This window comes from Zootoca vivipara, chromosome 2 (genome assembly GCF_963506605.1).
Source record: "Zootoca vivipara chromosome 2, rZooViv1.1, whole genome shotgun sequence".
In the NCBI taxonomy this organism is placed as follows: Eukaryota; Metazoa; Chordata; class Lepidosauria; order Squamata; family Lacertidae; genus Zootoca; species Zootoca vivipara.
In genome coordinates, this window is record NC_083277.1 from 33,955,165 (window position 1) to 33,968,238 (window position 13,074).

Genomic DNA, 13,074 nt, shown 5'->3' on the forward strand with positions numbered 1-13,074 from the left:
ATAAAGCAGCCTGGAGTTATGAGTTGGCCAATTTATATTGCAGACTTCAAATGACATCACTACAAAACACTGAGAACACCTATTAAGAATGTAAAAAGAGCCCGCTGAATCAGGCCAATGACCCATCTAGTTTTCTTCTCACATCCTGTTCATCTCTACCACAGATGTGCCAAGGGCCTGAACGCGCCCCCTCCCCATTTTTGCCACCCCAATTGTGGGGTGCAAATATGGCAGGCATTTTTGGCAATTTTCAGGAGGGGATCAAAATGGAATGCTTGCAGTAGCTCTTCTGGTAACAAGAAGACATTTTACCACCACCACCTGCTCCTGTGAATTACGCCGTTTCATCATTACAAGTAGCATTGCTGGGTTTAAATAACACAGACACCTTTTCTTAAAATAAAAAAAACCCAAATTCCCTTTGGAACAGTGTCATGTGATAACAAACCATCATTCACGGGTGGGTGGGGAAGAGCAGGCAGCTTCTTACTAGGGATATTGCCACTGCCACAAAACCTGGGGAGGGGCAGAGTGAGCATGATTGAAACAGATAGGCCTCTTTCACCTCAAATCTCTCCTCACTTGAAAGTGTGGGGTGTTGCTGGAAAACTTTATGATCCACCCACCTTTGGTTTCTGTTACCTGAGCAAATTGAGATTTGGGGACATGCTGTTTACAAGGTAACGTATGGTTCTGTCAGTGGACTTCAAGGTGACTAACTTCCTTTGACTCAGGCTCACTGTCTTCTGGTGTTACTGCAGTCAAAGATGCAGCAAATTTTCCATCAGGCTGCATTGTGGCTTTTCACTGATACATTAACTACTCATATGGGAATTTCCATGTCCAATTTCAGTCTATGATTATATTGTAGCCCAATGGTATGCATAGGGAGCAAACAGGCAGTGGAGAAAAACCCAAAGGATGCAGTGATGTGATCACTATGACACTATTTGTGACGGCATATCTTGTAATTTATGAGCTAGAAACCAGATAAGTTCAGCAAGTTTCTGGAACAAGAAAACCAGCTATGTTTATAACTTTTGAGGGGGTTTTGAAAGAAAAACTCTGGCCCTCAATACACTCCTTTACTATGGCTTTCCATGTTCTTTTTTTCGTTTGTGGTTTGTTTTTTTAATTTTGTTAGAGTTGTTTTAGAAAGTGATTCTAAACTGTGGCCTCCAAAAAGTAATTACCATGAAAAGCATATACTATACGTTAAAATATTGCACCGTTCATGTAGGTTACTAGGTATTGTGGTGCTTTCTGTAGTTAAAAGTGAACTTATTAAACATTCTGAACTGCCCTTTTTCCAGCTTTTTGACTTGGTGTACAGAGAAGAAACTTTGTTGAATGTCATTAAAAGTGTCACTCGCAATGGACGCTCCATCATCCTGACTGCTGTTCTTGCTCTTATCTTGGTTTACCTGTTCTCGATAGTGGGCTACCTGTTCTTCAAGGATGACTTTATCTTGGAAGTAGATAAGCTCCCTAATGAGACGTTGTCGCCAGGTTCGTACCAGAATCATCTTAAACCTCTCCCCACCACCCACCACCAAAAAAAGTTTGCTATCCGTGCAAATGCACCAAGGGGGGTTTATCCTGTGAATATTACGCTCCACAGATGACTGTCTGCTAAAATCAGATTTCCTTTGAGAACATTCTGCTAAAAATTTAGGTCTCAGTGCTTTGCAAGCATAGATAATGAGGCTGAAAATAAAACATGACTGCATCAATATCTCCTTTAGAGAATAATGTGGATGTTTTTTTGCCCTGTAGCACACATTAGTAGGGATTATCTAGTACTTTGTGATCAAAACTATGTGCGTGTGTGTGTTCCAAAATAGCCCATAGTGACCCAGCACATGACCAAATATAATCATGTTATGTGTTCTAGACATACTTGTGATTTTAAAAAAAGATCAAATAATCATCTTACACAATTTCCTTTTTCTGCTTCCAAGTTGTACATTTTTGGCAAAAAGAAAAAAAGAAAAGTTTTTGGGGGTGCCTAGGATAGCTTCACCCAGCCCATTGCTCTTCAAATGTTGCTTGGTTGCAGTTCATGCTATCCCTAACCATTGGTCATACTGCCAGGGGCTGATAGGTATCAGCAGTGCTTTTTTTCAGGGGTGCTCAAGGGTACACAGTGCCAGCACCTTTTGGGGGGGGGTTAAAAAGTGTGGCACTTACTGTGACAACTTTGTGGTCAGTATTGGCACCTCTTTTCCTAGGAAAAAAGCACTGGGCGTCAGACTCCAGGGATATCTGGAGTGCACCAGATTGGGGAATTCTGGTTCAGGAAAATTTAAATGCAAAGGGTATGGAGATGCAAATTGGGGAGAATGGCAGAGAAGAGTTAGGCATGCAAGTAGAACCCTATTTCCGATCAATGGTAATTCAACTTAACCCTATTTAGGCATCTCATATGCCTCTAGAACTCCCCACATGCCTGGACACCTGCAGTTACTTTTCCAGGCAAGGTGGGGCAGAGAAGCATGCATAGTATTTGCCTCTGTTGCATCTCTAACTTTCTGTAGCCAAAATAAAGCAGATTATCAACAGAGTCACAGGAAAAGCCTAGAGTGACTCACTGTGCAGCTTAAAGGTTAACTTAGTCTGGAGCAAAAGAAAAGGGGGAGGGGAATGTTAACTTTTGCTCTGGCAGAAGTGTAATAAGTACTGTCTTTCCCCATGTATAAGACTAGGGTTTCCCCCCCTAAAAAATAATGTCGAAAATGTATTATACACGGATAGAGAGACGCAGGTGGCGCTGTGGGTTAAACCACAGAGCCATGGGCTTGCTGATCAAAAGGTTGGCGGTTTGAATCCCCACGACAGGGTGAGCTCCCGTTGCTCAGTCCCTGCTCCTGCTAACCTAGCAGTTCGAAAGCACATCAAGTGCAAGTAGATAAACTCCAGCGGGAAGGTAAACGGTGTTTCCGTGTGCTGCTCTGGTTCGACAGAAGCGGTTTAGTCATGCTGGCTACATGACCCGGAAGCTGTACGCCGGCTCCCTCGGCCAGTAAAGCGAGATGAGCGCCGCAACCCCAAAGTCGTCCGCGACTGGACCTAACGGTCAGGGGTCCTTTTATACACAGATACATCTCCCCCCATTTTCTTAAACCTGAGTCCCCAAAATAGGGGGTCTTATAGATGGAAAAATACGGTATATGCCTGCATGCTGGCCAATGGAGTGTAAAGGCAGTTAAGTGCTGGTTGGGTTGGGAGGGAGTTTAAAGAAGAGAACAAATTGAACTAGATTGACTTTTGCTGGGATTTGTTGTGTGGTGCGAATGTGGTTTGGGAATTTTGGCTAGAAATCGAAGCAAATAGATCAGATGAGGAAGGATGGTGGTAGCTAAGAACTCCTACAGCTGCATTCTGTTTAACAACTGTGGGGCTCAGGCGGCACTAGGTTGTTTCAGGGTCAGAGCCGTAGCTAGGTGATCTTGCGCCCCTGTCAGAACCGTCCAGATTGTGCCCCCTAGCCACGGACAAATTAGCTCTTCTTTCTGCCTCTCCTCAACCCCCCCCCCCCGCACCTTCAATTCCTCACGCACTTCACCTTGTAATGAAATCTGATTGGAGGAGGACACCAAGATGGGGAAGGCTGACCTAAATGATGATATATATGCGTCTCCCTACTTACGCACGGAGCACCCCACTTTAATAGGGAGAAGGGCATGGGAGCCAACTCCTTGGGGCCAAGGTTCCTTCACACATACCCTAAAATATTTGTTACAGGCAGGTAGCCGTGTTGGTCTGATGCAGTCAAAACAAAAATAAAAAAAATCATTTCAGTAGCACCTTAGAGACCAACTAAGTTTGTCACAGGTATGAGCTTTCGTGTGCATGCACACTTCTTCAGATACACTGAAACAGAAGTCACCAGACCCTTATGTATAGTCAGAGGGTGGGGAGGGGTATTACTCAGAAGGGTGGTGGGATTTGAGGAGGTGCCGGAGGTTCCTCCCCAATTCATGGGCATTCCCATTCAAATAGTAAGCACGCACTCCGTCGTGTGGTCAGTTATGCAGGGAGGTGCTTACCTGTCCCCCCCCCCCCATATATTTTATTCAAGTTGGCACCCTTGAGGGAGGGTGTGTGATAGGAGAGAGAAGTGACATGACTCCGGAGTAGGCTTTGCATCCGGAGAGGCAGGGGCTGTGTAGGTCATTGCAGCAGGGGCACTGGAAGAGGGTTGCTTGACAGTTTCTCTTTAAGTTTGTCTTTGCAAGCAGAATCCCCCACCCCAAGTCCTCCTCTCTTTCCCCTTTCACCCCGTCTGCCTAGCACTACAATCAACTTTGCAGCAGTGCCCCCCCCCCAAAAAAGCTGTATTTCCCTAAACTTAACCAACATCAGGGGACTGGGTAGGAACATTCAGATTAGGCTGGCAATCCCCCACTCACAAATAAGGGTAGCAGTACTGGAAAGCGTTTGCAGGGCTGGCATAACAACACTTTTAGCCACAGCCATTCATCAGGTGGAATGAATTAGAGGAGTTTTGTTATGATCACGTTTTAGCTGTCTTTAGGTGAAGATGGCTAGAGTTCAAGTCCCTTTTTGTCACAGAATTGGGCCCAGTTCTGACTGCCATATGAAAGAAGTCAAGAAAAAACTGTGTTAACTTTGGCTCGGGGAATTTTTTTACTTGAATGAGATCTGGGATATAGCCCATACTGGGCAAACCCACTAACACACACAATCTCATGTGATAAATGCCAGACAATCTCTCACAATCTCTCACACAGATTCAAATGAAATATTTTCCCTGTTCCATACGTGCTACCTTTCCCATACAACAAGTACCCCAGAACAAAAAAAAGAAGTGTCACAAAGCCATGTCTGTTTTGGAAATGCAACATATATGATGACTGCCAGCTGTTGTTCAGATTTTTAAGCAGGGATATGGAGTAATTGTATCATTTTGAATGACGTAAACAGGAACAATTGGGTTTTGGTGGGTTGTTGTTGTATTTTTTACATTTAATTCAATATAAAGTATCATTGGTTTTGAATGTTAAACCCTGGTGAGCTTATTTAAAAAAGCTAGCAAAACTTGTACAGTGTACCTTTTCCTTTGCCTATAAATTTTATACATTTTTTATTTGTTTCAAATCTTCCTGAGAGTCTATTTAGACTGAACAGGAACACAGACATTTTAAAATTCATAATAATTATTTTTTTTCAAAAAAACAACAACAACTGGTAACCGTGCATGCTAATGGTTGTGTAAGGACTTTAGCGTATTGTTTTTAAAGCTTCATTCTTGCTGTCTTGATTTGCACACATTCAGATCAGCATACTGAAGCTGGTGAGGCAATGACCGCAGAGTTCCTGTATTCTAACGTATGCAGAATAGAGAGTGGGGAAAACTGCTCTTCTGTTGTTCCTTCGGCAGGTAAGTTCCGGGTACCAGTTTTTAAATGCAGCTCTCAAGGCATGATTTCTATGTCATATGGAACCTCCACACACCAACTTCCTTTGCATGCTAGTCCTACCACATACTGCAATGGCAATGTGTTTGGGATGGAGCTCAATGGCAGCTGTAACAGTGCAAAATGACAGCATGTGACGCTGTGCTAGAATCCCAAGCTGGCAATAGAGCATTGGACCCACATAACAATGTTGGTTGTTGCTGGTACTCTGGTAACCCATGCTTGGTCTTAGCCAAAAGGCTGAGAAGCAGGGCTCTGGTAATCATTGCCGTTGTTGGAGGCAGTAAAGCCTGATTGAATCCTGACAAGACAGAAGTACTGTTTGTGGGGGACAGGAAGCAGGCAGGTGTGGGGGACTCCCTGGTCCTAAACGGGGTAATTGTGCCCCTAAAAGACCAGGTGCGCAGCCTGGGAGTCATTTTGGACTCACAGCTGTCCATGGAGGCGCAGGTCAATTCTGTGTCCAGGGCGGCTGTCTATCAGCTCCATCTGGTACGCAGGCTGAGTCCCTACCTGCTTGTGGACTGCCTCGCCAGAGTGGTGCATGCTCTGGTTATCTCCCGCTTGGATTACTGCAATGCGCTCTCGCTTGGATTACTGGGGGCTACCTTTGAAGGTGACCCCGAAACTACAACTAATCCAGAATGCGGCAGCTAGACTGGTGACTGGGAGCAGCTGCCGAGACCATATAACACCGGTCTTGAAAGATCTACATTGGCTCCCAGTACGTTCTGAGCACAATTCAAAGTGTTGGTGCTGACCTTTAAAGCCCTAAACGGCCTCGGTCTAGTATACCTGAAGGAGCGTCTCCACCTCCATCGTTCTGCCCGGACACCTGAGGTCCAGCACCGAGGTCCTTCTGGCGGTTCCCTCACTGCGAGAAGCAAAGCCACAGGGAACCAGGCAGAGGGCCTTCTCAGTAGTGGCACTCGCCCTGTGGAACTCCCTCCCATCAGAGGTCAGAGAGATAAACAACTACCTGACATTTAGAAAATACCTAAAGGCAGCCTTGTTTAGGGAAGTTTTTAATCTGTGATATTTGATGTATTTTAATGTTTGTTGGAAGCCGCCCAGAGTGGCAGGGGAAGCCCAGCCAGATGGGCGGGGTATAAATAAATTATTATTATTATTATTATTATTATTATTATTATTATTATTATATTATTATTATTATTATTATTATTATTATTATTATAAATCAGCATCATACAATGCTTACATGAACTGGTGAAACTTAAGAAGTACAATCCACTCCCAACCAACCTACCTTTCCCTTGGGATCCACACACTCAAAGCTCAGCCCCATTGAAGCTGCTCTTACCAGCTGTTGCATCTAAAAGGAATGCAGTGTTCAGGTGCAGTGCATGCTGTTGCCCTTGTGCCCTTCTTGCGAGTCTCCAGAGAGGTTCATGAGCTGCTTCTGGAAACAGAATCCTGAGCCAGGCCTGATCTAGCAGAGATCTTTGTGTATTCTTATGGAGCAGCAGCATCTAGTTACCATTACATTCCCCTCCCCCAATATGATTCAAAGCCTTTTTTCTCTTTGCAGATAAATTAGCCTTTCAGAACCCTTGCCTGCCCACCCAAAATCATTTTCTCCCCAAAATTCAATTTCTACGAAGAGGGTCCCCCCCCCCCAAGCAGGAAGTTTATTGTGGAATCAGTGCTGCTCATGCACACAAGTTTTGTGCCTCATTGGTCTTAATTAAATGCCAGCCCATCTTTTTCTTATTTCTTCTATTGTATATATAATCTGGATTTCCTCTTACTGAGGAAAATCCAATAAGCAAATAATAACCTATTATGCATCTGTAGTTGCCACTGGTGTGGAAGTTTGTTAGTGTTTCCTCTACTTTTTTTCTGATGGGTGGTTTGTTGTACGTGGTAACGTTTCTGTGGCTGGTCTCTATCGCCACACGTCTTACTTCCATTTGCTCCTCACCTAAGCACAACCTTGCTGTTTTGTCTCCAGTGTCCCAAACAATATGGACATTTAAAAAAAAATTAACATTTGATGGCTTTCTTCATAAGAAGGCTCAACCTTGCAACCACCGGCCCGCCCGCAATCCAAATTAGCAGTGTATTCAGAAAAACTAAAATTTATTAGAACCATTGTGTTTTGTTAGGGAAATCAAATACCTTATCAAATAAACTTTATTCTTTATGTTAGTCTGCAAACAAAAAAATGCTTTAACAACTCAAGAGAGTGAAAGTAGCTATTTCCACCAATTGCTGTATGCAGAAGGCATGTTAGAACATCAACAATCCAGCTCAGAAGAGCTGTTCTCAACCTATGTGGGAGATTACCTTGGAGACTGCAAACACTGTACATGCAACAGGAGTTTTAAAATTTATTTTTAATACAAAAGTCTTGCACAATACCGCTTTATCAGAGTTTCAGTTTACTCTGCAGCACAAGACCTCTTTATCAGCATTTCAGTGTATTCCGCTGCAACTGGTTTCTGCTGCTAAAGTTTTGCTGTTTGTTTGGGTCTGCCTTTATGGGTCACTGTAATGGTCTACTGTATGCAGTTCTGTGTTTTATGCTATGCCTTCAGGTCTTAATTTTTCACTCAGAGACTCTCTTATAGTGAACAACTAATAAATCAAATGATTATTATTAATACAGCTAAATTTCAGCCTGGTGCAAGACCTCCGTATTATGGTTATGATTCTTTTTTTAAAACAAACAAACAAACAAATGGAGATGGGTGTTGTCCAGCCCCTGAGTGGCTCGTTTGCAAGGGATCACTCCCCATCTGGAAGCATCCAGGAGCGGCTGATTGTTCAGTCGCATTTATTATGGTGATTGACTTTTAAGCAGAGCCATTTCCCCCGTCATTTTCTGCAACTTTTTTGTTTGTTACTGCAATGAATAATATATGCTATCAGGCCCAGATGGAATTTTAGCATCTTAGGAAGTCAAAGTGCTTTAAGATCTCAAACTTCTGAAGGTCAGTGAGTCCTTTTAAGACTACCCTGCTTCATTCCTTAAGACAAATTAAGAAACACAGAATGATTCATTCCGGTCACCTTGAGCTAGAGGAGGAGGAAGTGGTGTCGGAAGACCTGAGGAGGATGTAGTCATTCTTGGTAGATTGCTTCTATCCTTGGGGGGAAAAGGAGATATATCGTACTTTTTAAAAATATACTAAACAGAACAGAAACGTTTTCTGTATGATTGTGGTGCATAATTCGAATCACTGATGGTCACTTTCTCTTTGCTACATTGCTGCATTATTTGAAGAAGAGAAAATACTCATAATTTAACTTGGAGTCTGCTTCTTAAACCACTACCACCACCACCCTGCTTTCTTCTCTGTAACCCATACCACGTGGTCTCTCCTGTTTCTGTCCATAAATGTCCTCTCTCTCTCTCCATTGTACGTACCCCATAGCTTGATCACACCAGCAGACACATACACGTTCTTCTTTCTGTACCACCACAGATCTACACTCCTACGTTTCTGTTTTTCCAGTACCAGCTCTACTTAGCCCTCTTAGTAAACAAAACAGCTGTTCTCTGCTTACAAGGAGCATACACTGTCTTAATCACATCTCCTTAAAAATTGCGTTAAACTTGGCCAGTCATTGCATTCTCTGCACAATACCGCTGTGTCTCTTTCTGTTCTGTCCTTGTTGAATTTGGTGACAGTAGCCCACAAGGTGCTTTGCTCACCCTGCAGCCCAGGGAATGTTGGAAATGTCTGTGCTATGCAGCTTGGCTGCCTAGCTGCACTCCACTGGCAAAACTGTCCCCGGCATGTGCCTCTGCATCCAGGAAGAGAAGGGCAGTGCAGATGTAAAGGCACAGGCGATTTTCCTTTTCTACCTGCACATCTAATAGATGTGGGTAGACCTTCGATCCGAGGTGGCTAACCAGTGTCTGAACTACAACTCCCATCATCCCTGACCATTCTAGAAAGAAGTGGGAAAGAGCAGCAAACAGCATTTGGTATTCTTCCAGGGAGCTGGAGCTCGTAGGGGGACTACAACTGCCCATAGTCCTGCTCCAAAGTAACTCTTGTGAGCTTAAAAATTATGTTCAGAGAGATCCATTAGTAACGAGAAATTGAGAAATCTTTTGTATATGTTCACATGTGGCACGTGTTTGGATTTAGCTACTATGTTCAATGTTTCTAGAACTGGTAAAGGACTACATTAAGATTCATTTAAGTTTGCTTTAGGATTTTCTACTCATCTATGTCTTAAAAGATAACCTATATCACTCCTATCGTGTACTGGAGGTATTTTAAAAGTCCCCACAACTCGGTCCATGGTGGCTGAGCCCTTATCACTTGATGGGGTGTGCTGTTGCCATATTCCTAATGGGTGCAATTTTTTTACACCCTCACAACTTGTGTGGTTCTGTACCCAAGGTGTGGCATCTCAAGAGGCGAAAGAAAGGGAGGCCTGTTCCTTTGACTTCATGAGTATCTTCAAAGTGGTGGTGCAAATTCAAGCAAAGATAAAAATGTACTAGGTGAGCGTTTTCCAAACCAACCTTGTCTCACAATGGTACCCTAACTTGCTTTGTTTAACAGAGCTGTTTTCTGAAGAAGCCGAGGAAGAGGATAAAGAACATACGTGCGAGACATTGCTAATGTGCATTGTTACTGTGCTTAGTCATGGCCTGCGGAGTGGGGGTGGTGTTGGAGACGTCCTCAGGAAACCTTCCAAGGAGGTAAATTACCACTGTATGTGAAATGGGATGTAGTGCAAGAGATAACCAAATAGGGTTAGATGCCCATAAAGGGATTAGAACACTTTTCCATGGGGAGAAAAATATGCCGCTGCATCAACTGGGAAAAAAATCTAGTTCTGTGCCATGTGCAAAGGAGTTTGGTTATTTGACTTTAAGTGTGGGTCTGTGTAATTGCCTTTACCAAATGAACTGGTTCTAGTACTGTCAAGAGTAAGGGAATGTGAGTACTTTGGGACTTATACTTTAAAAGTACTCTTAAGTGGAAAAATACTGCTGTAACAATTAAGCTCTGTGCAAGCACTCCCCAATAATGTTGTGGGTTTTTTAAAACGATCTGTGACATACAAGCATTTTTTGGTCATGCAAAGAGGTTCCTATGAAATGCAGCAGTTAATACCTGCAATATCAGAACTACCGTATATTCCGGCGTATAAGACGACTGGGTGTATAAGACTACCCCCGTTTCCAGTTAAAATATAGAGTTTGGGATATACTCGCCATATAAGAAATACGACCCGGCTATAAGACGACCCCCGACTTTTGAGAAGATTTTTCCTGGGTTAAAAAGTAGTCTTATACGCAGGAATATACAGTACTAAATTCTCCCCACCCCCTGCAAATAAATAGCAAGGCTTCCCAAACACACATCTATGTATGTAGTGGTCACAGGTTAACGCCCCTCTTGATATCATTTCTCTTTTCATGTTGCATTGTGCAGCGTGATCTTCTTTGCGCCAAAGCCTTTTAGGCTCCAATTTTGTTTATCTTAAAACTATTTTATTTTAGGAGCCCCTTTTTGCTGCAAGAGTGATCTATGACCTCCTCTTCTTCTTCATGGTGATCATTATTGTCCTCAATCTGATTTTTGGTGTTATCATTGATACCTTTGCTGATCTAAGAAGTGAGAAACAAAAGAAAGAAGAAGTATTAAAAACAACATGCTTTATTTGTGGTAAGTGTTGAACCCAGTGCTATGAAACTAGCAGCTGTTCTGCCCCAGAGTCAAATGCAGTAATAGTAATGTATGGCTTCAACAGTGGATCCAGTATTACCTGATGATGACGTTTCTAATCACAGAATGTTTCTTACTTTTTGAATGAATGAATGAATGGAAGGAAGGAAGGAATCTCCCTGTAAATCTGAATGACTGATTTGTTGTCGATTTGGTAAGGGGACTTTCCATCCCTGTTTTATGTCTGCGTACATTTTTTAAAAAACTATTTTATAAATGAATTGTTTGTGGGTACAAGCTTACTTGTGTTATTTGTAAAATGTGCTCCGGAATGGCAGATAATTGTGTTTTCACAAACACAGTGACTCAGTGTCAATAATGGCATAGAAATAGTTATCAGATACTTGTGCAGAGTTGAGATACTTCATTTTCAAAAAAAGAAAAGAGAACTTCTTTGAAGCCTAGAAAAGACTGTGGTTTTTTATAATGTGTTATAATGTTTCTAGATCTGCACCATGCTGAGCAGCAGCATTTAATATGGATACTATTTTTTTTCTGCAATATATGGAATACCTTGAGTTTTTAAGCGGGTGTGTGTGTGTGTGCTACCTAAAGCAGTTTCATATACAACAGCTGCAGAACATTTCCCACCCCCCACCCCCTGTGTGGCTGAAACCAAAAGCTCCAGTTGGGTGTCAAGTCGTAATTTTAGCAGAGAACCCGTGGTCGTGCCCCACTTTCTGCAATTTGATCAGACATAAATACTTTACCTCCAGTTGAGCTCAGGGGCAACACATCATTCCTGGTTGCCGGAGCAGCATTGATGCATTAATTGGCTGGGGACCAGTGAGGTCACAAACCCACTTCACTGTTCTTCCCTGAAGTAGGTTTTGTTTAAGATTTTAAGAAATTCCTCCAGCCTTCCAGAACAGATTTGGAGGCACATGGGATGGGGAAGTCACATTGCACAGGTGAAAAAGTCTCCATTACTGGTTGCAATTTATTATATCTAAGGCTGGAACACTACTTTAGTTGCTTCAGCTGCTTGTGGTTCTGGCATTGCACGGTAGGGTGAGGTTATAAGGGCCCAGGCACCCACATGTCAACAGTGGGAGGTCAGTCATGCAGGCTGCTGTGGCCAAACTGCCTCCCTCCCCCTAACACATCCCGCTCACCCATATGAACGGATGACAGACCAGTGTAAATGGAAGTCTTTGTTCTGAGGGGACAGGTGCCCCAAAACAAAGGTGGACAAATTTGGGAAATCCTGTTACCTTCAATGTGTTCTTCTCATTGTGATAATTTTTCCACTGTAAAAATCTTAAGGGAGGTGACTTGGCTGTGTGTCCCCCTTTAGGTCTGGAGAGAGACAAGTTTGATAATAAGACGGTCACTTTTGAAGAGCATATTAAAGAGGAGCATAATATGTGGCACTACTTGTTCTTCATTGTCTTGGTCAAAGTAAAGGATTCTACAGAATATACAGGGCCTGAAAGCTACGTGGCTGAAATGATAAAGGTGAGTTTATCAGAAGAGGTGGTGGTGGTGGTGGTGGTGGTGGTGAAACATTAATTAATATACTGTACTACTTGATTGCAAAATAGTCCAAAAAAGAGAAATTTCCTAATACAGTTTCTTACTTTTTCATTACTATGGAGTCATTGTCAAATACAGCTTAATTTTTAAACTAGGATTAGATTGGGTTCTGTAATGATAATAGCTCCATAATATGCAAGCAAAGCAGGGGTGAATTCATTTTAGGTTCCTTTCTGATTTAATATTAAATTAATCAAAGGATTCTTTGGTGAGATCCAAATGTTTATTGCAGCAATCAGTGCTAGCATCTTCATAACTAAAGTTGTTAAGCCTTTAACATTTTTACGCAAGGGAGCCAAATAAACAGGGCTAAATAGCAAAGACTTGCTGCCGCTGTGTTTTGAGATCAGTCTCCTAGCAGACAGTTTTCTTTACTTTGA

General features: G+C 42.6%; 1 protein-coding gene across 7 annotated transcripts in view; it reads left to right on the forward strand.

The window, feature by feature from the left end:
* Positions 1-13,074, forward strand: part of ITPR1 (inositol 1,4,5-trisphosphate receptor type 1) — a 216,163-nt gene that overhangs the window by 179,237 nt on the left and 23,852 nt on the right. For all 7 annotated transcript variants that reach the window (XM_060271356.1, XM_060271357.1, XM_060271359.1 and 4 more), the window contains 5 exons: positions 1,314-1,509; positions 5,300-5,404; positions 9,986-10,125; positions 10,933-11,098; positions 12,456-12,616. In XM_060271356.1, the coding sequence (XP_060127339.1) occupies positions 1,314-1,509; positions 5,300-5,404; positions 9,986-10,125; positions 10,933-11,098; positions 12,456-12,616 (768 nt within the window). The remainder of the gene's footprint in view (positions 1-1,313; positions 1,510-5,299; positions 5,405-9,985; positions 10,126-10,932; positions 11,099-12,455; positions 12,617-13,074) is intronic.